Source organism: Solea senegalensis, unplaced genomic scaffold, assembly GCF_019176455.1.
Source record: "Solea senegalensis isolate Sse05_10M unplaced genomic scaffold, IFAPA_SoseM_1 scf7180000015677, whole genome shotgun sequence".
Taxonomy (NCBI): domain Eukaryota; kingdom Metazoa; phylum Chordata; class Actinopteri; order Pleuronectiformes; family Soleidae; genus Solea; species Solea senegalensis.
In genome coordinates, this window is record NW_025321413.1 from 12,541 (window position 1) to 36,565 (window position 24,025).

At 41.0% G+C, this 24,025-nt stretch overlaps 1 protein-coding gene across 1 annotated transcript in view; it reads right to left on the reverse strand.

The window, feature by feature from the left end:
- pik3cb (phosphatidylinositol-4,5-bisphosphate 3-kinase, catalytic subunit beta) overlaps nt 1–24,025 on the reverse strand; it is a gene marked incomplete at its 3' end in the record, with an annotated part of 59,372 nt that overhangs the window by 11,988 nt on the left and 23,359 nt on the right. Inside the window, exons 3-5 of the mRNA XM_044017625.1 lie at nt 8,938–9,133; nt 4,414–4,642; nt 2,048–2,277 (exon numbers count right to left, since the gene is read on the reverse strand). Coding sequence (XP_043873560.1) covers nt 2,048–2,277; nt 4,414–4,642; nt 8,938–9,096 — 618 coding nt within the window. The remainder of the gene's footprint in view (nt 1–2,047; nt 2,278–4,413; nt 4,643–8,937; nt 9,134–24,025) is intronic.

A 24,025-nucleotide genomic window follows, 5' to 3' on the forward strand; every position in this document is an offset into this window, starting at 1 on the left:
CAGACAGACACACACACACACACACAGACACACACAGACACAGACACACACACACACACACACACAGACAGACACACACACAGACACACACACAGACACACAGACACACACAGACACACACACACACACACACAGACAGACACACACACACACACACACACACACACACACACAGACACACACAGACACACACACACACACACACACACACACACAGACACACACACACACAGACACACACACAGACACACACACACACACACACACACACACACAGACACACACACAGACACACACACACAGACACACAGACACACACACAGACACACAGACACACAGACAGACACAGACAGACACACACAGACACACAGACACAGACACAGACACACAGACACACACACAGACACACACAGACACACACACAGACACACACACACACACAGACACACACAGACACACACACACACACACACACACAGACACACACACAGACACAGACACACACACAGACACACACAGACACACACACAGACACACACACACACAGACACACAGACACACAGACAGACACACAGACACACACACAGAGACACACAGACACACACACAGACAGACACACACACAGACACACACACAGACACACAGACACACACACAGACACACACACACACACACACACAAACACAGACACACACAGACACACAGACACACACACATACATACACAGACACTACATTGGATCAGGTCTAACACTGAAGGGATTCCGTCCAACACGGCCAGAACATTTCACAGAAATCAGCTAATGATTATTTTCATGATCGATTCATCTGCTGATTAGTTTCTCGACTTATTTAGTTGTCTCTAAAATGTCAGAACATACAGAACAATGTCGGTTAGTGTTTCTTAAAAGTCAAAATGACGTTTTCAAATGTCTTGTTTTGGAATGATGTATTTTGTTAATGGAGCAATGAAACCAGAAATATTCACACTGAAGAAGCTGCAAATCAAGGAGCTTGTTTCAAATACTAGAAAACACTGAAATTGATTCTTCGACTGTCAAAATTGTGTGGTAACCGATGAATAATCAATGAATTGATTATTCATTTCAGCCTTAGTTGGACACTTAGAGTGATGCTGCTCCTCACCAAAGACCATTCATGTCGGTGTGTTTCTCTGTTCTCTCTCTGGAAGAATGGCATCATTGCACTCATGATTTTGACCCACTTCCTTTTGTCACATGACTTGCTGTTTGGGCTCAGTCACATGACTTGTTTGGAGCAGCAGAGGAAAAGGCTGAGCTGTTGGCGACATGGACCTGCTCACACGTGCTACGTGCTCTAGGTAATTAGGGTTTTTCTTGATATCACTTTTTGTGTCCAATACCGACTAATACTCTTTATTAAGTCATTTTTAGATCATTTAGATCATTTATGAAGCTGTTAACAACACATTAGTCACATTAGTCATTTCAAAGACAGAATTCTGTGTAACAGATATTGTTCTATATACACAACCACATATTTGTAGACGTTGCAAGCTGTGCACATTTGCTTATTTGAATAATTTAAATGTTACATTGTCAACGATGGTTGGTTAGATGTGGACCTGTCTGAAGGAAAATGTGTGAAACCATCAAAACAATGAAAGCTGCAGTGATGTGAACTGTTCTCTGGTTCTCTGCTTGAGATAATGTATGTTATGATTTGGCGCTAAACAAATAAAATTGAATTGAATTGAATTGAATGTGAAAGATGGAAATACACGTTTTATTATGTTAATGCTTTAATTCTGTGTGAACCCCCTTTTTCACTAGAGCTCTGGCTCTGATTGACATTCAGAGGAATACTGTATTTTTACCATCTGCTACTTATTATTAGTCTCTGATGCAGGACATTTAAAGCCAGAAGGGCCCAAATTCCTTTGATTACAGGTGAGACTCCATTATTGATAAAAGCACAAAAATATGATGAACTAATGATGGATGTGTACGCTGAGTCGAGTGTAAAGAGGCCTGATGAAGGTCCAGTCCTGGGTTACAGACTCTCACCTGAGACTGCTCAAAGTGGATGATGACTTTCAGGTCAGCTGACCGCTCACTCGCTCCATCAGTGACTGGCGTTGCAGGCACTGGCTCCAGCAGCGGGGAGAAGCACGCCTGTAGCCACTCATTGCACGTCATCGCGTGGACTCGCTGCATCCGCTCTTCACTCAGACGAAACATCTTACTGCGGAAGTCCTTCACCTCCTGGTCATTGATGGCGTCCAGCTCATGGAGGCCTGGTGGAGGTTTGTAAAGGGTTAAATATTTACTGTGATATACGGTCATTTAAGATAATGTTGTATCAGTGAATGCAGCATGATGGTAGATGTGTGGACATAGTTTCATACAGTGGTTCTCACAGTGAAGTCTAACTTACAAATACTATATATATATAATATATATATATATATATATATGTACATATATATATATATATACATATATCAGATATATGGGGACATAAAGCTGTGCACAGGCTGTTTCTCTGGACTCATATAAGTGAAAAGAAGCATCAGCTGCAGACTGTGTGAGAGGAAGCCTTTCTTTCTGGTGTCTCCACTGGAAGCTATGATTCGAGGGAGAGCAAGCGTCTTTCTCTCTGGAGGGAAGCGCAGCACAGTGTTAATGTGAATGAAATATCAATATTGTCTTGTTTAAGTAAACCCCACAATCCTTTGCCTGTCTCCCTCTGAAGAAGTCTGCTGTGATCCAAACTAGGGCTGAAATATATGTGATTATTCTGACTGTCACAATGTTATAGATATGTATAGTTATACATAGTTAAATCTAATTTAAGAAAAAGATTTCAAATGATTACTGTGTGATATTAGTTTACTTCAGTCTAGGTCGGGATGATTCAACTCTCCCTGCTGCCATGAAAACTGCAGGCAGTCATTTTGTAATTTCAATTCATTTTTGTAACAGAGCAAAGAAACCAGGAAATATTCAAATCTTAGGAGCTGAAAAATCTGAGAAACTACTAAAAGCTGAATAATTATTATCAAAATATCACACGACTAATTTAGTAACTGTTGAACAATCCATCAATCGACACTAATTCAAAGACGTTCCTGCATGTTCAGCATGCATCTACTATTGTGTAAAGTTGATGACACCATTAATCAACTACGTCACCTTAAAAGCTCCGCTGTAAAGTAAGGAATATATTTTCCTCTCATGCATTAATAAACATTCCATGGTTTGATTACAGCTGATCAGTGTGTGGTGTCTTCAGCATTGATGTCACAGGGTGAGGAGGTCAGAAACATGTCTGCTCATTCCTCACTCAGACAGCAGGGCTGCACAGGACCACTCACCTGCTCTGTAGGTGCTTCTCTTTATAGACAGGAAGGGCTTTCATGATAATCTGCCACGTAAAGGTGAAGTCAGTGCTCCTTGCGATTCATCGAATATTAATCGACAACTATTTTCATAATCGATTCATCGGGTTGAAGCTTTTATCATAATTAAAACAAGATTTCAGATTGTTTAAGCTTCTTAAATGTGAGTATTGTCTTCATTTCTTTGCTCTGATAACAAAGAAATCATTTTGGTTTGTGGACAAAACAAGACATTTGAGAACATCATCATTTCCAGGTTTGACGAACACCGCTCAACGATTAATCAAGACAATAATCGACAGATGAATCGATCATGAAAATAATCGCTAGTTGCAGCTCTAATCTACGGAGCCCCGGACACGACATGGTAAAAAACAAAAAAAAATGTGCCCACGAAATACTGATTAATACAATGCTCATTCCTGGACAGTGGGGAAAGCAAATGGAGCGCACATCCTCTGAGGTCAAAGGTCGAGGCAGTAGAGTGGCTGGAGCTACACGATGGACAGAGATGAGATTTTAGACTTGAAATGAGCTACAAAGACATTCTGAAAAGCCTGTCATTGCAAGGAACCATTATTATCAAGAGGCATTTAAACAGAACACTGAGAGGCAGGTACGACAGTAACAACACCACTCGATTTGCTTACCCAGGTGTCCAGGAGTCATGTCCGGGGCTCCGTTCTAATCCTTACCCTCGCCCTTAAACGCTGCAGATTTAAAAGCGTGTCCTCACATGATGACCTCACAACACTGAACTTCACTGAAAGATAGATTTTCTCCAAACTGTATATACCTTTGTTTCTGAAGCCTGGAAAAAAACCCAGGACGTTTTATTGGTTTAGCATTGGCTGTGATTTGTGTTCTACTCCAGCTTGTAAGTCTGGGACAAGTCAAGGGCGGGAGTGCCGCTGAGCAAGGCATCCAATTGCTCCCCGGGCACAGATGCTGTGTGTTCACAAAGATCAGCCACGATCACAGTGTGTGCAAATAAATCAATCACTTGTACTTGTAACCGTGACGCTGCCTCACCTTTGCCGATGAGAACTCCAATTTTGGAATCCAGCAGACGCTCCGCTCGGCCACAGTTGCGTATCACCAGCTTGAGGACCGGCAGGAAGGGCCGAACGTCGCACAGCCGGCGGGTTTCGTCCTCCAGCTCTTCGTGCACCGCAGCCTGGTTGACACACTGGAACATGTGGCTCTCCATCTCGCCCAGGGCTGCGAACAGTGGCAACGTCTGCGCCTGCTTCCATAAGAGCTGGGGGACAGAGGAAGTAACCGGGGGTTAAACTTAGGCGCGCAAATTTAATCAATCTGAAGCAGAATACAGGGATTAAAAACACTCACAGTACTGAGTATTGATGGATTTACATTTCATGTGAACACCTTAAAATACTGTCTGGCTCAACAACATACAGTCCTAGGGATTTATAGTGATATGATGATGATATGATGATATTGGTATCAGCAGATATTTGGTTTAAAATGTCTCATCAGATATCGGCAAACATGCCAAAATCCCCCGATATGACTGATAACTGCCACAGCGGAAGAGACTGCACCCCCTTTTTTAAGGTTTATTTATTTTGCAAACAAAAGAAAGACAATGTACGTATATCTACATCTGCTGTTAGAGTCCAGGCACTTGAGTCCGAGCACTAGAGTCCGGGCACATCCAGTGACGTACTTTCAACCACTAAACACACAGCACCAAACGTCACCTAAAACAATATGTATATTACTATATTTACAAACCCTAAAACTGTCTTTGTGTGCTTGTTTTGACGTTTAGCCGGCTACAGGCTAAGCTACACGCTACGCTGGTGTTTCATTTGCATGTGTGTTTATCATCTCGGTAACCACAACTTTATTCAAGCTCCAGGCGTCCTGCAGCAGTCTTTCACCGTCACAGTGTCTTCTGACTCTGGCTCTGACTCTGGATCATTAAGGCGAGGGGTCGTGACGACGACATTAATCAATGTTTCGATCATTGCTCGCGGTGCATCCGCCTTTCCAGAGGGGGAGCGTCACTTCCAGGTAACTGGCCAATCACAGTCCGTGTTCACGTTGCATTGATTACATCTTTCTTTGTGAGAAATGCATTGATGATTTTATGATTGAATCATTGTATAGAATTATGGCCACTGTTTGTCACATGTTTCCTTTCCTTTCCTTGAAAATGACATCATGAGGACATGAGGACAGTCGGTGGAACAGAAGAGGACAAGATGGAGGCACATGATCCACGGTGGTGACCACTAAAGGAGGAGCTGAAAGAAGGGTTTCCATGTCACCACACTTCAGCTGCCAGTTCACCTCGTCTACATCTTTAGGCTTTTTTTAGGGAGAAGATAGTAGAAGAGGACACATCCACATGGAGACAGTGACTAACAATTACACTGTGCCACAAAATACACAAGTGTCCACGACAAGTCAACGTTACAGGTGCTCATCGGTAAAGGAAAGAGTCGAGCTTTTTCTCTGTCCCATTCAAAGTGTCGCTTGAAAGTAACACAATGTGGGATTTGGTCTTGCTAGATGGAGATGACAAGGAAATCAGTCCAACAGGACCAGGACCAGGACCAGGTCGCAAGTGGAATGTTGTAGTTCTTTTTGCGGCACGGACCCGAAACCAGAAGTTACTCAGTGTTAATAACAGGCGACGCAGACCTGCTCAAACTCTGACAGAGGTGACGTTCACCCTGCTGTAAGTTCATGTAGCATCAAAATAACAATGTGTGAAGGTTGGAATCCTCCATTGAGTCGCTTTAACGCTGCCCAGCCTGTTTTCAATACTCCATCATCATCATCAATGATGATGATAAATAGCTAACACACTTCCTACTCATCTTCTCTAAATCCCTCGCATGCACGCCCATATTTACATTTACAGATGAGTGAACTTCAGCAGAAATCCCAGTGCATTATAGAATTCCACGAAAAAGAAACAAAAGCATCATTGTTTATAATAGATATCGGTGAATATGTCTGTTTTCAGTCACATTACAGGGCTGATGAAGCCAGAGGGTGAATTTTAATAAAATGCAAGACAAGACCTTCAAGTGGAAGTACAACCCCAGGGTTAGGGGAAAGTCCACTCCCCAAAATAACCAGACTTTCCGAGCAAATGAACTAGGATTCGATTTAGAAGGGCTGGTGTGAATGCAGTCTAAGTTGTCTGACTGTCTATTTACCAGAATGTTGGTATTTTCTGATGTATTTGTATTTTCTGATGTATTTGCTTCATACATGTAGTAATTTTACAGGGAGAGTACATATTAATAAAGATTTGTGAGGCTGTCTGTGACTTGATGCTGTGCTGTATGTATTACATTACAAGTGGTTTTTAAGCTTCAAGTAAGCTAGTAAACTTATTGCATTTCATCTTGTGGCATCTTACAGGTGTAATTTGACTTGTTAGTCTGAAGTGTAGGGCTGTAAAGTCCCGGTCCACTGGTCCATTTATGAGTCGATATGTTCTGGGTCGACTCAAATTCTGATTGGTCGACTTGTCTTCAGAGAACACCCCCCATGTTTTTAGTATTTTGGATTAGGAAGAGACAGAAAGATTAAAGAAAATGTTCCGGTGGTTTTATTTCATGTTGAGCTACAGTCAGTCGTCCTCTAACATGTCACTGACGTCACAGTGTGGCAGCATTTTACAAAAATAGATGCTGATAAAAAAAGTCTAATGCAACAGTTTGTCAGCAACAGTTTTCATATCACAGCTTGCTCTGTCTGTTTTGAGTACATAATCATATCAGAATTAACATATTTCAATGTTTTTATCTAATAATCGTTGTTTAGTTTTATAACTGCACACGCACTCGCCCGCAACAACGGCTGTTTGTGTCTCAGCTGTTCAGTGTCACTGCGAGGACATGCACAGAGACAAATCGTCTAAATATTCCTCAACAGTTCTTGTGCTGATATCGCTAGTTGTCAGAAATCATGGGCTATGATATTGCACAGATGCACGTGATGCAAAACGCTGTCAGAACCCCGACTAGTCGATTTTGAGTCGAAAGTTCAGGGATCAGTCGACCGAGAATTTCTTTGGTTGATTACCTCCCAACTGAAGTGCATTCATTCAGTGAATATCAATGTGCCACTGATCCACTCACACCTTGCACAAGTGAGAGACGCACCAGAAATTCGGCTACCATATAAAGACTTTTAACACCGAAACAAAAGGACTGGAACAGGATGTTGTGATGACACGTGCAAAAACTGCAGCCAGTCTGTCTATTCTCGCTTAGAGTCTGTCCAAGATCATCATTTGGGTGAGAGAGCCAGTAAAATCTATGGATGTGGTGTATGCATTCATACTTGTGTGCGTGAGTGTGCTGTGCAGTGAGCAAAGCTACACTTCTGGGAAGAGGAGCGTCAGGCTGTGGTGTAGGAGGTAACTGGAGAACTAGTGACTGTAGCCATGCATGAGGTTGTGAGCTACTAACTAACTACAGCTGCTCACAAACACCCAGTTAGCCACAAGAGCCACCTCTGTCAAAACAGCCATTAGATGACGTCTGTGTGTGTAGTGTGTATTGGGTCTGATCTATCCAGTGATGCATCCATCCATCCTGATCTCATGGCATCACCGGTATCTAGGGTTGGGTACCGAAAGCCGGTATTTTTTGAACTTTTTGTATTTTTTGAGTATCGGTTCACTTTTAATGAATCGGTGCCAAATCTTGGTACTTGAAATGTCTGGGAGAGAGTGCGGAAGAGCAGGAATGAGCACGACAGCAATGATGGCGAGCCGAAAAGCAGTCGGACGTTTCACACAATTAGACGCAGACAGCGTATATTTGTGATGCGAAATGCAAGGTGGGCCGGCAAAGCACCTGGACAAACACACCATTTGTGACTCATGGAAAGTGACAAATGCTGACGACGAAATGAGCGGTGAATCCACCTCATCGACGCGTTCAGGTAATCATCAGCTAACTAACGAGGTGAATAAGTAGTTGGAAATAACGTGTAGTTATTATCTACATGCTGGATGTATGCTGTAGATGTTTGTTGTCTAAATGTTCTACATTTATTTATGTTTATTTATTTACTGTTCTTAAATCTTCTTAATAAAAAAACAGAAACTGAGAAGTGTAGACTTTGTTTTACAACTGAAAAACATTTGAAAAGTACCGAAATATGGTACCAAATTCCAGATACCTGTACCGCAATTATCAGTTTCAATGAGGTTTTGGGCGACACCCATTAACTCCAGTGAATACTAAGACATACTAAGACATTTTGGACAATGGTGTGTTTCCAACCTTGTGGCAACAGTGTGAGAAAGGCCTATAAAGACATGGTTATTCGAACTGGACTCGACTGGCCCGCACAGAACCCTAACCTCAACCCCACTGAACAAGCCCGGCCTTCTCCTCCAACATCAGTGGCTGACCTCATCAATGAATGGGCACACATACTCAAACACTTCAAAATCCTGAGGAAAGTCATGTACTTGTATTTGAATACGTCATCACAGTCCCCGTTGGTGTCATTACAATCTTAGAAATGCAGTTTAACCCAATCAATGCCACTCACCAGCTTGATGTGCTGAATGGTTGCCTCACGTGGAACATCCATCTGGATGTAGATTCCGGTGGGCAGGAGAAAGTCCACAGTGATCTGGTCCGGAGCATGTCCGGACAGAGGAGAGTGGGCCGCCCATATGTCCAGGAGGTCTGTCATGGCAGGAGGCATGGCAAGGAGCTCCACCCACCACCTCAACCATAAGGACCTGACGGGACAGAGACAACAAAGTGATTTTAGGGTGAGCTGAAATTCAGTATCGGCATTGATCCGATACTTCTGCTCAAAATCACTGGATTAGATATTGTCAAGATAAAAATGTGATACAATCCCAAAATCCTTAACTGTATGCTTCACTATGCACAGGCTGTAAAATGTAAATAAAAACAAGCAACAGCATTTTAGCACATTTCATGCTTTCATGCTGTTGGCTGTCCATTTCTTCTTTATGGAAGAAGAATATTTGTTAGAATTAGGTGTTTGAAATAGCTTGAAATGGCTGTAGGTATAAATGCATTAGCACACACATTTATTAACAGCTCTGCAGTTTAAACAATGTAAAAAAAAGAAATCAGCTTGGTGTCATTGTCGGTAAATACTTGAGGTTATGAAAATGTTGCCAGCGAGAACACATTCTAGATCCTTAACAAAAGGCTCAAGTGATACAAGCTACAATCTTAAGAATGTGTCGGCGTGTGGTGAAGCTGCCTGATCACAACATTCTAATGCCAGTGACATGACATATGTTTGAACTACAGAAACTCCTGAGGCTGTACAGACTGAGACTGTGTGTGTGTGTGTGTGTGTGTGTGGAGAGCACAGAAACCAACAGCAGACAAGTTTAATTTAGGCCTGGTTACAAGTTAATCAGTTACAGATGAGATGGTGAACCACCAGCTCTTGTTATTTCAACCAGTGACAGCAGAACTCAACTTTATTTGATGGTTTAGTTCCTCATTTTAAATTACTCACAGTAGTGAGTTCAGTGTTCATTAAAACCATGTAGAGTGTAAAAGTTCTGTAAGTGCAAGCTGACGGGCACAGGTGATTCAGAAGAATGCCCACTGCAAGCACTCCAAGCAAACTGAACAAAAGGTCAGCCTCACCTGACCACCGGTCCTCCTACAAGCACACACACACACACAGTGAAAAGGTTCCATGCATCAAAGTTCACACAAATCCAAAGAGGATTTGATTAATAGTTTGGTCCACAATGTTGGAAATGTTGGTGTCTTCCAAACGTGGAAATGATATTCTCAAACATTTTGTTTTATCCACAAACCTAAATCTTTTAGTTTGAATGATTTCTGTTTTAATTTAATTCAAATTTAGTAATTGGTTAAAATTGTATTAATTGCTGCAACCCTTGTGTATAGAAGATAATATATTTATTTTACTTCTTACTAAATTCTGCACATACTGATGTAAAACTTGACCTAGAAATCCAACAAATCACAAGTAAACATGGACTTTATGAGGTGAAAAATAAAGTTAGTCGTCCGTCCTTGCACAGCTCCTCTGTTTGCTCAAAGGCACTGAGATTTAAAGCAGACAATTAAGAAAACACACACATGCATCATGTTGACTGAGTGGCTCCCCCAGCTGTTGGTGTAAAAGAACCCACAGCCTGGTTTCCATTAAGGCTTGTGTCTCAACCACAGACGTACCGTCACATCACTTCCACCTGCCTCTCTCTCATTACCTCGTGCTCAAGTGGACCGGAGCATTAACTCTTCCACTAGACCGAGTGTCCATCTCCATTTGGTCCCGATCAGCCCATTAAACATGACGGCCCTGATTGCCTCTAATGGTCCTTCCCCTCCGAGTTAAGTGCTGGAACATCCAGCAGATGATACCACGTGTGCGAGGACGGTGCAGATCTGCGGTGCAATTGGAGCCACAGTCTCAGCCACTTAACATTATCAGCCATGCAAATGGAAAACAACGTCTGTGTCGCGTGTTCAACTGTCGATTGCTGTTGGCGCGTCCTTTATGTCATGAAGGATGAAACACAGAAAATACACAGAATTCTACCAACAATCCTGCACATATTTGTCTGGCTCCCTCACAAAAACTGTACATCTCAAAGCTGTTAATGTAGCTCTGATCAGCAGTGATACACATGACCCTGTTTCAGCACAAACACCTGCCCTCCATGGTGCTGCTCAAGCAGTCCAAAGCTAGCATGCAGGCCCACTTTAGAGGGTACTTATGCTTGAATGAGTGCAGCCCAAAATAATCTGAAACACAGATAAACAGACACAGTTATCCATACACTGCTCAAATCAACAATATTACCACGTTTCACATCATCACATCATTTAACAGTCATTTCTGACTATGAACTGAAGTTTGTAAAGTGCTCACTCCTCACACCCAAGCCTATGGAGAACATCAGCATGTTTAGGTGTGGGAACATGACAGCTGTTGGTCTCCTGCTGCCTCATTAGGTGAGTTTGTGAATAACCTGTTAATCTGAAAGATTTCCAATGCAAAAGTGACAAAATAACTCCTGTGTGCTGTGGTGTAAAACAGCTTTTCTGTGGACTTCAGTGTGGAAAGCGAGTGGTTTACAAAGTAACACAAACTTCACTTTCCACACTGAAAAGTACACACAATCCCAGCCATAACAACTAGGGCTGTAAAGTCCCGGTCCACTGGTCCATTAATCAGTCGATACGTTCTAGTTCGACTCAAATTCTGATAAGTCGACTTTTTGCTGTGTTAATTTCATACAGTCTATGGTTAATTTGATTTCATCTGGAGGAATGTACCAAGTGCTAATGGGAGTGTTTTCAAAGCACCCCTGTTCCACAGGTAACAGCGTGTCTTCAGAGAACACCCCCCTTGTTTTCAGTATTTTGGATTAGCCCAACCCACAGGAGAAAGACAGACAACAGAACATGCGGTGGTTTTATTTCATGTTGAGCTACAGTCAGTCGTCCTCTAACATCTCACAGACGTCACAGTGTGGCAGCATTTTACAAAAATAGATGCAGATTAAAAAAGTCAAATGCAAAGTTTGTCAGCAACAGCAGAGCAATCAGCCGTCGCATCATCGACTGATCACTGATGGGTGTGAGACATGTTATGTGTGAGTGTGTGAGCGTGTAAACTTATTAAAATGTGTGTGTCTCACGCTGATTCCAGCTCTAAGCTGCCAGCTGCCGCAATTCGTGCTTGCTGTCACTCGATCACCACGCCCCCTGCGGTGCTCACTCACCCCTCCTTCCCCGCCCCACTCACTGATAACTCCCTGCCCACTTTTTGTAGATTTTCAAAATCAGGCATTGGGGCGGAGTCAGCCTCAGACCAGGGCTTTAGTTCCTCTTTAAGTTCATGTCACTGATCGCAGGTGTTGCTATTTTTGTGGAAGCAAACAGTTGTTGACTGTGCTCAGAAGACATTTGTGGGATCTTATGGTTTAAAGACTCCGTATGGAAAACATATTGGAAGTAACGTCGAGTGTGGACTGTACGCAAATACATGCAATTGGGGTTCAAGTATAGGAAAGTGTCGGTATCAGTTTCAGAGTTACGCGTCCGAACAAATGACCAAAGAGCAATCAGCAGCGGCTGATAACAAATATAAGAAAGTAATCATTCAAACTGGATCATTTTTGATCCAGTTTGATCGTCCTTTCCAGGTTTGAGAAACACTGATCAACATTTTCTGACACTTCACGGACCAAGCGATTACTCGATGAATGGAGAAATGAATCAACAGATTTCTCGATTATGAAAAGAATCATTAGTTGCAGCCTTAAAACAGACAGTATGATGCAAAGACTTGTAAATCACCAATGACAGCGACATGTTGCCCACATGCAGTTGTGGTTCTTTAAACACTGCTTTCACTCAGCAGCAGTCTGTGTAAAGCCCCCTCTGTTTGACAGTCCAACGTCTGTGAGACGCTCTATAATGGACTGTGTGTCCGTGTGTGTGTGTGTGTGTGTGTGACTGATTCAAAAAGAACAGTTAGCAGCTATGGCACACGTGTTTGTGTGATTAACAGTCTTATGACAAAAAATGTTCCCCATCATGATAAAAATAACAAAGAGGATCCAAGACCTCTTCACCTTACAACCACTACAAGCGCGCGCGCGTGCACACACACACACACACACACACGCGCACACACAGACACACACACACGCACACACACACAGTCAGTCTGTGTCAGCATTTCCACCTCTGGGAGGGCAGAAGTATTATTATTACAAGTGACTGAGTGTGTTTTTGTGAGTGTGTGTGTCACCGTTTGCATGGAAAATAAAAAGTAAATATAATGTCATACGGCTGTGCTCATATCACATGACATCTTTAATGAAGAAAAACAAATAGGAACACAAAGACAAAAAGGTTCTCACAGTAAAACAGTATGAAAAAGTCACAGTTTCCAAACCACTAACTTTTTCTGTCATACCGTTACTGCGGTATGAGCGTATTTGTTTGTGGGTTTTTTTAGCGTGACGTCTCGTCAGAGAGAAAGTAGAGGTCTTTCACACCGTGTGCAGCTGCAGCGTAAAGTGCCCCTCCCCCTGCACCTGGTTGCTGTGAGTGACAAACAGACAGCATGATGGCTGAAGGAGGCGAGCCCCCCCAAACATTTCCCCCCGTCTAAAAGGACTCCGTATGGGAGTACTTCAGCTACCGTAAAAAGCCCGACGGCCACGGCTTGTAGCAAAACATGAGTGCGAAATTCAAGGTAAAGTTAAGGTTGTCTTGAAATGACAACCTTGTCTTTTTTGTTTTTAAATACAGACATTCAAAATACACATTTTAGAGCTGTAATCATAATACAGTATTTTTGCCTAAGGTTATCATACCGGCCCATTCATAGCCAGTTATGATGATTACTGCCATAAATGCCAAGTAATTGCTGGATGGACGTCAGAAAAGCCTGAAAATTAAACCTCTGACAAAGGGAGGAAGCTCCAACGGCTAAAATCATGTAATCATGTAAAAACAATGCTACTTTTCTTTTTTAAATCAAACGTTCATGAACTTTAACAATATCATCGTGCACAACTGTATTTATTTCATGCATGAGCGAGTGTTAGAGCAAGAGAGAGGGAGCAGTGGAGCCGTGTGTGTGTGTGTGTGTGTGTGAACATAACTGCATACTCCAAGGTCTCCAGCGACAACATTTGCAGTGAATGTTTGTTTGGTCCACATCAGACTTCTTAGACTGCAGACACGTTGTCTCTTTTGTACAAATGTGTCGTCCTGTTCTACCGTTTCAGATTTGGAATTTTCAGGGTCAAAGTTGTTCATTTTTGCCACTTGAAAACCTGCCGTTACTACCACAGCTACTTCTTCAGCTAATGCATTAACATGTGTGTGAGTGGTGCTGCAGGTCAGTGCAGACAGACAGACAGACAGACAGACAGACACTTGTGCTATGTGACAGATGATCTTAGACCAGGGGTGAACTTTTTTAACGAGGGCCAGGTGAATTAATGTGAAGATGTCCGGGGCCAAAGGTCACTTCAGACCGTTTTTTTACATACAAATAAAAGAAAAAAATCACAGACGTGTTTCAAACCCGCGACTCTTGATCCTCACCAGCTAAGCTAATGGGGGCGACATGTGACTATTTCCCTTCCTGGTCACAAATAATACATCTTAAAACTGAAGCTATGGGCCGTACAAAATCATACTGAGGGCCGTGATTGGCCCGCGGGCCAGACTTTGGACATGCCTGCCTTAGACAATCTCTGCATTTCTGACCCCGAATATATGCACATTGACATTAGAGCTGCAACTAAGAACTTTTTCCATAATCGATGAATCTGTCGATTATGTTCTTAATGCATCGTTTGGTCCATAAAATATCAGAAAACCTGGAAATGATGATGTTCTGTCCACAAACCAACACGATTCACTCCATTATCAAAATAGTTGTCGATTCATTTAGTAATGGATTAATAATCGATTCATGGATTAACTGTTTCAGCTCCAAGTGATATTGATACACATTTTATTGCGTTTACTAGTTGGTTTAGTGAAACACCAGTATTTCTTTCACCTGCCCCGTGATTGGTCAAAGCCTCTTGTGAAGCTACAGATTGAGCTGTGAGGCTGTAAAAAGACCTCAGAGCAAGAACAGCAGTGTTCTTTTCCATTAGATCCCTTTAATTACATTAAACTGAAGGTTATTTCAAAATCAATGATCAATAAACCAAAAAAGTAACCCTGTCTATTGCACCTTTAAGAATAAAACAACGGCAGCAGCACATGTAATCAATAACAAAACAGCCACTAACTCCGGCCTTAATTTCATCAGTACATAATATGAAAAATTCACACTCGATCCACTTCCTTTGGCAGGAGAGTGCCAGCGCCACATCTCCTGTTTCACTTTCAGCCACTAACCACAGAGGCAGAGAATGAAACAACACTGAGACCACAGAGCGACATGCTGCACAAACACAAAAAATACACAAGAAGCAACACTGAGTGGTAGAAAATGAACTCTTATATGTTTCTGAATATCATCGTGTATTGGCCTCTAGTTTAAAGGCATATTTTAGCATATTTGTAAGTGTTGTTCAGTACTGAGTACCGTGTGCACCCCCTGTACCAGCAACCAGCTCTATGTCACTGTGAACTGTCTAAGATATCCTAAGAATATGTTTGCTGCTTTAACTCGGTGTGTGCTGCAGAATATTATCACAGCGACTAAAGGACAGTTGCACATTATTGCATATTATGCATGCGTTTATAAAAACTAAGAAAAACATGAATAAGGTGATAGACTGAATATGTATGTGTGTGTGTGTGTGTGTGCACATCCAAACAGCTAACATTGCTCCATCCTTCTAACCACGTCTAGTGACACATTGTCAAACGCCCACGTTTCAGACAGGAAACAATGATGGCAAACAGGAAGTGAGTGACAAACAACAACCAGAGCAAAAGTCCCGAGCCAGTCATTCATTAAAAAAAGAAGCTAAGTGAGCTGCTATTTCTAGCCTTGAGGCGTCTTGAGGCCGTGTAACTGCGCTCTGGCCAGCTATCAGCTGCAGCACGGGCAGTCTACATATCTGCACATGGCAAACTTACAGTATACTGCTCTGTATATTATACTTTTCTACTCAAAGCATTCCACCGTGTATGCAGCAGCATTTCTATCACACATCTGTTCACACGGTGCTGGGACAACCGTCATGTGTGTTTAAACACGGACTATTTAACAGAAAACATGTCTATCTGTTCAATTTGATCATGTTTGAGAGAAAACTGTCTTCATACCATCTTTAACCCCTCACCTTTACTTCATGCTGGTAGTACACCATTCCTGGCCTTTTTTGCACTAAATGCTCTTGGATTTATCTATTTATTTGCTAATCGTCATAAAACTAATTATATCGTAACTATTTCCACCATCTTTAAATATGACAATTATTTTCCAGTTATGTTGATTCGGTGTAAAGTCCATAAAATTTCTCTACTTTCTCTAAAAGTAGAGAAATCGCTTCTTTTTTTAAAAAAAGTGAAAGCTGTGACGATTTGTATTTGGCGTATTTGATTTAAGCAGCAAAATACTAATGAAATCATATTCACAGTCCAATTCAAACATGTGAAATATCCAGGTGTGACTTCAGCTATCTGTTTGTGTTTTCTGCCATTACTGACGTCACATCATCATGAAAAAAGGGATTGTAACTTTTGAATTGAATTTGAATAATAGAACATAGGCAGAAAATACAGAAAAAAAAATAGATTATCCTCACTTAAATGGAATGATTTGATGATCAATTCATTGGTTTGGGTTAGAGTTGAAACAAGTAATCGATTATTAATCACTTACTAAATGAATCAACAACTATTTTGAAGATTTTGAAGATTTTTGATTGTTTAATCGATTAATCGAGAAAACAATTGACAGATTAATCGATTATGAAAATAATCGTTATTTGCAGCTCTAGTTTGGGTGTTAATTTGTAAACTAACTGATTAATCCAAAAAAAACCACAACAACAGATGAATCAATTTTGAAAATAATCATTAGCTGCAGTGTAAAGTTAATCAACAGACATTCAATACACACGGAGAGGACAACACACACACGGTGTCTCGCTTACTTCACTGACTGGATTCATCGACAGGGCAGTAAATCCCAGATACTACCCGGTATCCAAACATGCCTTGTTTTTCCGTCCTAAGTTTCGGTACCTGATCATGTTATTGTTATGTTTTGTGTTCTAATGTCAAATAGTGAGATAATAAGACATTGAATTTATATCTGTAAGTGTGTGTGAGATCCTTAGTGAAAATGTTTTTATGTAAAAACACTGCATTGACTTTAAAATGCCAAAACTGAAAAATAAAAAGTAAGGATGGATGTGTACCATAATGTGTAATGTTATTTTCTTTTTTAGAAATTCTACTATAAAACTGGTATCGAAAAAAGTATCGATCAGGAACCGGTATCGAAATGAAGGTATTGGTATTGCTCCCAATTTTTGATTGATACGCAGCCCTAGTCCCAGCAGAGGGATGACTCTCAACAAGTCTACTGTGATCAGGAAAAATGACAGAAAACCACTGCATCAACGTGACACTCCAACAATAACCACAATAAAGACCGTCTATGTTTGCCATTATTAGAGTTGTTCCGATTCCGATAACCGAAAATGTGGGCATCAGTATCGGCGAGTACTGGAGTCCATGCACCGATCCGATACCACGTAATTTATTAGAGCTCCGTTAGCTCTGACACGGTTCTTCTTCGCCGCTCCTGAAACAGTTGCGCTGCGCTGTTTTAGAGGTGTGAAGAAGAACTGATCACCCGACACCTGCAGACAAGGAGCTAACGTTAGCTCATCATGTCGGCGGTTTGGCAGTATTTACCAGTTAGCTCCGTTAGCGCGCCTACAGTCAAAATGGAGCGGCGTGTTTATTAAACGAAAAATGCAGCGCGACAACTAACCAGCGCACCCGTGTCCTATGTATGTACGCCTCTGTTTTTAAACTTTAGCGTTACTTCAGAGACTCATTTTAACAATCTGGAGTCATGTAAAAATGATGTCACGCGCGTCCTTTCCCGGTCAGGTTTTTTCTTATGACATTTTAAGAAAAAACATGATTCAGTATCAGGTAGCACTCAGAGATGCAGTCAATCAGACTCCATGTGTGTCAGCTGTTGTTTGGTTACATTTGCGTCCACTGCCATCTCCACACGGTGTCTACAGATTTCTGTCTCTGACCTTTGTCATACTTTCCTCCTGGGTCATTCTGTATCGATTAATGGTCGTCTCTACATACTTCTTTTTAAATACACTCCGTTTTGCTGATTTTTTCATCTCCTCATCCAGATTATTCCACTGTCTGACACCCGTGACTGATACAGTAAAGGATTTGATGATAATCATATCACAGTCATGCAGGAGTAGTATGATACATATATTTTTATAACACACTGGTATCGGTATCGGTACTCTGTATCGGCCGATACCCACAGCACAAGTATCAGAATCGGTATTGGGAGGGAAAAAATGGTATCGGAACATCTCTAGTCATTATTCAACCGTTACACTGTAAAACTGTCAAAGGCATCGCTGGTCAGAGGAGGAGGCTGCAGCTCTACTGAACGAGAGAAAGTCTCCTCCCCCTTCTACACGACTGGTTTAGAGTTAGTGCCGTCACAGTGTCACACTTTTAAAACCAGCAGATGATTGTCGCTATGCAACTCAAAAAGATCATTTAATACAATGTGACGTCTGAGGATCAACGGCTTAGTCAGGAAGAGAAATAAATATAGAATATATTAGAATAGATGAGGCTGCAGCTGCTGAGAGACAATGAGAAGGCAATTCACGTGCTTCTCTGCTGTATCATTTTAGACCAGGGGTGTGAATCTCAAACTACCTGTGAGCCAATGAGCATCTAGTCAGTCTAGAGAAAAAAAAGAGTGGGAAGAAACAACTGTTCAGCAGCAGGTGGGCAACATGAGCTTCAAATTATAATACAATACTCCATGATGATAGAGCCAGTAAGATATCCATGATATCTCAAAGAATTTCAAAAGGAACATGCTTTTTTTAAACTTGGAATGATGTATACTATTAATGATGAAAAACTTAGAAATAAATCTAAAATGTGGACAACTGTAATTAAAATACCAAAAAAACCTTTGTATATGAAATACATATATGTCTCATTATTATAATTACTGTAGAGATGGAACCATATCCATATCACTTGTTTGTGTCCAATAGTCATTTTAGACCTTTTAAGCTACAGAGCCGACATTTCAAGCAATTTCTGTGGAACAATTATTCTTCTCCCACAAAGAAGAAATAAACAGCCCACAAACATGACTCAGTTATTCAGACATACAAATGTTATTATATACCGTGTGTATGTGAAACATGTGAAAATGCGACACAACTCGTCTACAGGCTTCCCTACTCAACAGATCTGGACAATAAATCCAATATACTGTTTCTGTATTAGTAAATACTGTATATTGCTTTGTGTAAGAAACAAGTGCATCTGTCTGTGGTCATCTGATGAGAGGAGCTCAAGGATCCTGTTTATTGCATATTTATTCATCCACTTAAACAAGAGAATAAGTGTACAGTTGGACTGTTGGGTGGATAAAAACTCCACCCAACAGATCATCATTATCAATGACAGTTTCATTTGAGGCTCCACATCCCTGTGGAAATTCCCAAACTGCACAAGGAAGTGCACAGTACACTCTGTGTACAGTGTACATAGTCAATTCAAGGACGTTTGCACAAATGACGTGTAACAGTGTGACTATAAACCCCTTGTTTTCTGCATGTAAGTATGACCCATGGGTGAGACAACAGGTATTATTGGTATTTACAAGTAGCTGTATGCCATTATTTGTCTGGTTTTACATTTCCAGTCAGTAGTTGTGTAGCTCTACGCAACTTTAATAGATAATATTACTTTGAGAAAGCAGATATCATGTGTGCAGGGGATGATATAACAGCAGTTGGTTTGGTTTAGCAGTTTTCATCTCCTCTGAGGAACAAAGAAAAGCGCTGCAATATAAGATTTACATTTGAAGAAGCCACTGTTCATTTCACAAGATCATCCAGTACCAGAGAAGTGTCTACGCTATGAACCACCGCTCAAACTTCCAAGGTGACGTCAGCAGCTGCACATAAAACCACAGCTAATTAAGACTGAGTGTCATATCCTCGTCCTCCAACTCCAAACTGACCTGCCATATTCCATTTGTTATCTATAGTTACGAGTGTATACACACGGTCAAGCAAACAGCTCTGTTCATAGATACAAGGAAACAGAATCACTTTGCATGAGCATTAAACAGCATTTTCTGACTGGAGACTTTTCACTCTCATAGAGTTAATCAGTGACTTTAACTATGAGGGACACAGGAGCTGCTGATCTACTGCTGCCTTATTTTGGAAGTTTTTGAAAATGACACATTTGGATTTAGTGCTGGAGGCAGCAAAGGACCCACAACTCATTAGTGCTGTGTTATAAACTCACTGATTTTGGGAGAGTGAGCAGTCAAAGAAAAGCAGAAAAGATTGTCTAACACAAAAGAACACAAACACATTAATGATGTCAGCATTATTCCAGGCATACATCTTTCTTATTGGCTGAGCTGAAATCAGCCAATAACTGTTGCTTTTCAAAAGCTCATTGACATGCATTTTTCTTTATAAATAGTTTTTTGAAACTAGTCTCCTCTGCCGTCTGTCTCAAGTTAAACCAGAACACACAAGGCATATTACATAATGAACTTCCCATGTTGAAAACATGATCTCACAAGCTCCACTTACAGGCAGCATCAGTTTGAACCTGCCCACAACAGTGTCCACACTCATCTGTGTCATGGCTGAGAGCTCATCAGGGCACAAACAAGTGTGTGTAGTCATAACAGCAGAGTAGAGTCCAGGTAGAGTCCGAGCAGAGTCCAGGTAGAGTCCAGGTAGTGTCAGAGTAGAGTCAGAGTCGAGGTCCAGAGTAGAGTAGAGTCCGAGTAGAGTCCAGGTAGAGTCCGAGTAGAGTCCGAGTAGAGTCCAGGTAGAGTCCGAGTAGAGTCCGAGTAGAGTCAACTCCACAAGGTCTGGGTCATACGGTGCAATTTAATAAGTACTAAAGCTGGGCGGCATGACATCATGGTATCTTTAAAAATTTCAAAAAAGTTTCACATTTTTTATGCATGACCATGAATGAGTGAGAAAGGTGCAGTTGAGTGTGTGTGTGTGTGTGTTGGAGTGAATGGCTCATAGTTACAGTTACTACCACAGCTCTTTCTTTAGCTAAGCCCTTAGCTTATGTGGTGCAGCAGTGAAAATGGTCCCCTGTGGAACAGTGTTCTGCTGCGTCACGTTCCGTAGATCTTGCGGTATACAAAGAATTCATATTATAACAAAAAATATATATATACTGGTTTTTGATATGAACCGGTTTACCACCCAGCACCAAGTAAACCGGGGTGGGGGCCACTCGGTGGTTAAGAGGCATCATGGTCACAAATTCAACTCCACCGCAGGCAGTTTGTACTCAATTCCCTTGTAAGTGGCTTTAGATAAAAGTGTCTAAAGTGCTAAATGACATTTAATGTAGTGTAAGTACAACTAAACAAAGAAATAAAACACCATTGCATGTCCTGGTTTTTGAACAGACAATGAGAATAAAGGCAATTCTGATCATTTAAACTGTGTAGAAACCAACAATCATGAAAAAAGTGTGGATCATTACATTTTGGTATGACCCTTGTCATTGAAGTATCACCCCCTACATATTCCTGTTCAGATGTAGTCTGTCAGAGATTAGATCTCCAACTCCTGACTCTCTAGAAGCTGAATTCACCTGATGACGACAGAGAAGTGAAGTCTATAGTGGCTAAAATGGCGGCCACCAAAGAGTAGCTGCTGCTCACATTGTAAGCATTTTAAGTGACATGCTCCATGGCGGTCCCCAGACTCACCAGACTCCATCACAAACCACTACAATCACAATCACAATTTCTGCAGATTATTTTTTATTCATAAGTTTTCATCTCTAAACCAGTTGATGAAAGCTGCAGCATCACTAGAAAATATCTAACAGTGGAATGGGGATTTCCACGAGCATGTGCCGTCTCATATCAAACACGATCATTGTTTTTCACTTGCACAACACTGACCTGAGATTGTGTGAAATTCTGTTCATACAGATGTTTAAAAACCACAATTCCTTAGTTGATTCAATTTTCACTCAGGACAAGAAGACTGTTGTGTTCGGTTTCATATGCTCTCTATTCTAAAAGAAATAATGACACTTTAATTTTAGATCACTTAAAAACACTCACACATTTAACATTTTCATCAGTTTTTCTTTCTCTTCTCAAAGCAGAACTATATTCACGATCTTTACGTTAATGTCACTGTGATGGATATACTGTTTATTTTGTGGGGCGTTTGGGGGCCGTCTCTACTCCCTCTGCTGTGTGATTGTGAAAAACCAACACACACACACACACACACTGGCACCAGGTACCGGCTATAAGATCAAACCAGTGTTTTCTCCATGTGTTCACTGGCTCTGCAGAAAGTACATGTACAGAGGGGAGGGGAGGGGAGGGGAGCGATGTTTGGCGGTGGGGTCGTAAAAACATCAACTCCAAAACTGTCAAGTTTTGCTTTTATTTGACCTTGTGGGATTTCAACTACATTTTACATTAAAGTTGAAATGTTCAACTGGCTTCAAACAACGTCCCAGCTCCCGGGGATCTCATCTCAGAGGGAAGGAAGGCATGGTGACGGCAGCAAATCAGATGTGAAAGTGTGATTTTCCACACCGCCTGATCACAACAGTGACCAGGGAGGGGGGGCTGACTCAACACACCTCCCTCAGAGATGAGAGGGAAAATGGTGAACGGTGAACAAAACTGCAGAAGGAATCTGTCATGAGGAGGCGATAGTTCTAAAAAGAGAACGTGACACTGATATGAACGTGGAGACGAGGGCCAACGAAGCTAAACAAATAAAAACTTAGAATACAGTTTTAAGGAAAGAGAGAGACAAAGAAACTCATCTTTCATTTAATAACCATTACTGACCATTACTGGAAAGGAAACAGTGTAACCTGTGACAGACAATGAAAAAGTCAGAGAAATAAGAGAAATGTGAGAGGGAAAGTGATGAAAGTGTGATACAATGTGTGACTGTAGGGGTGAGACTGGGCTCGGTGTCCTCCACAATAAGCCTCTGTTTTTGGCTGCTGTGTACATGCGTGTGTGTGTGTGTGTGTGTGTGCGTGCCAGTGAGGACAGTCCCGTGTCCTGCACAAACACTGGCCTTGTTTAGCCCTTGCCCCACATCAACACTCACAACCAAAGCCAATCCAAACCAGTGTGTCCCTCACACACACACACACACACACACAAGCTGCAGTAAAAACAGAGGTTGAAAAGGGCAACAGGGTCACATGGTGTCGGTCACACTCTACATCATAAGCAACAACACTCTCACATGTACTGATTTTGGTCTTTGCAGAGAATGAATATGCTGCTGGAGCCCATAACCATCCATCATCCTCCCATGTCTCTCTTTATCATGGAAATATCAAGTCCATACTGTGTATATTCTGGAAACTGTCTTATAGTCTTGGTGTTAATGTCTTTATATACATGTTTATTATTTATTATCTTTATTATCTTAATGTCCAGGTTAGCAGCCACACAGAGAATCTGGATATCTAATATATATATATATATATATGTGGATATAAAGCTGCATACAGGTTGTTTCTCTTCATTTATGATCTGTATTACATGATCTTAAAATACACTTATTATCTTTCATTTCAGAGAAGTTTTTCTTTGTCTGTGTGTTTCTTCTTTCTTTATTATTATCTTTTTTATTATGATATATTTTTTATTTTATTTTTATCTAAATATAAATATAATATATATCATTTGTTATATTATATTGATTTATATTTTATTAATATTATTTTATTTATAATAATATTATGAATGAAAGAAAGAGGTGTTAAGTGACTTTAAAAAAAATATAAACTTGTGGATTTCATATCATATTTATTTATTATTTATAATATTTAATGCATTTCGCTCATTTATTCAATAAAACAAATAT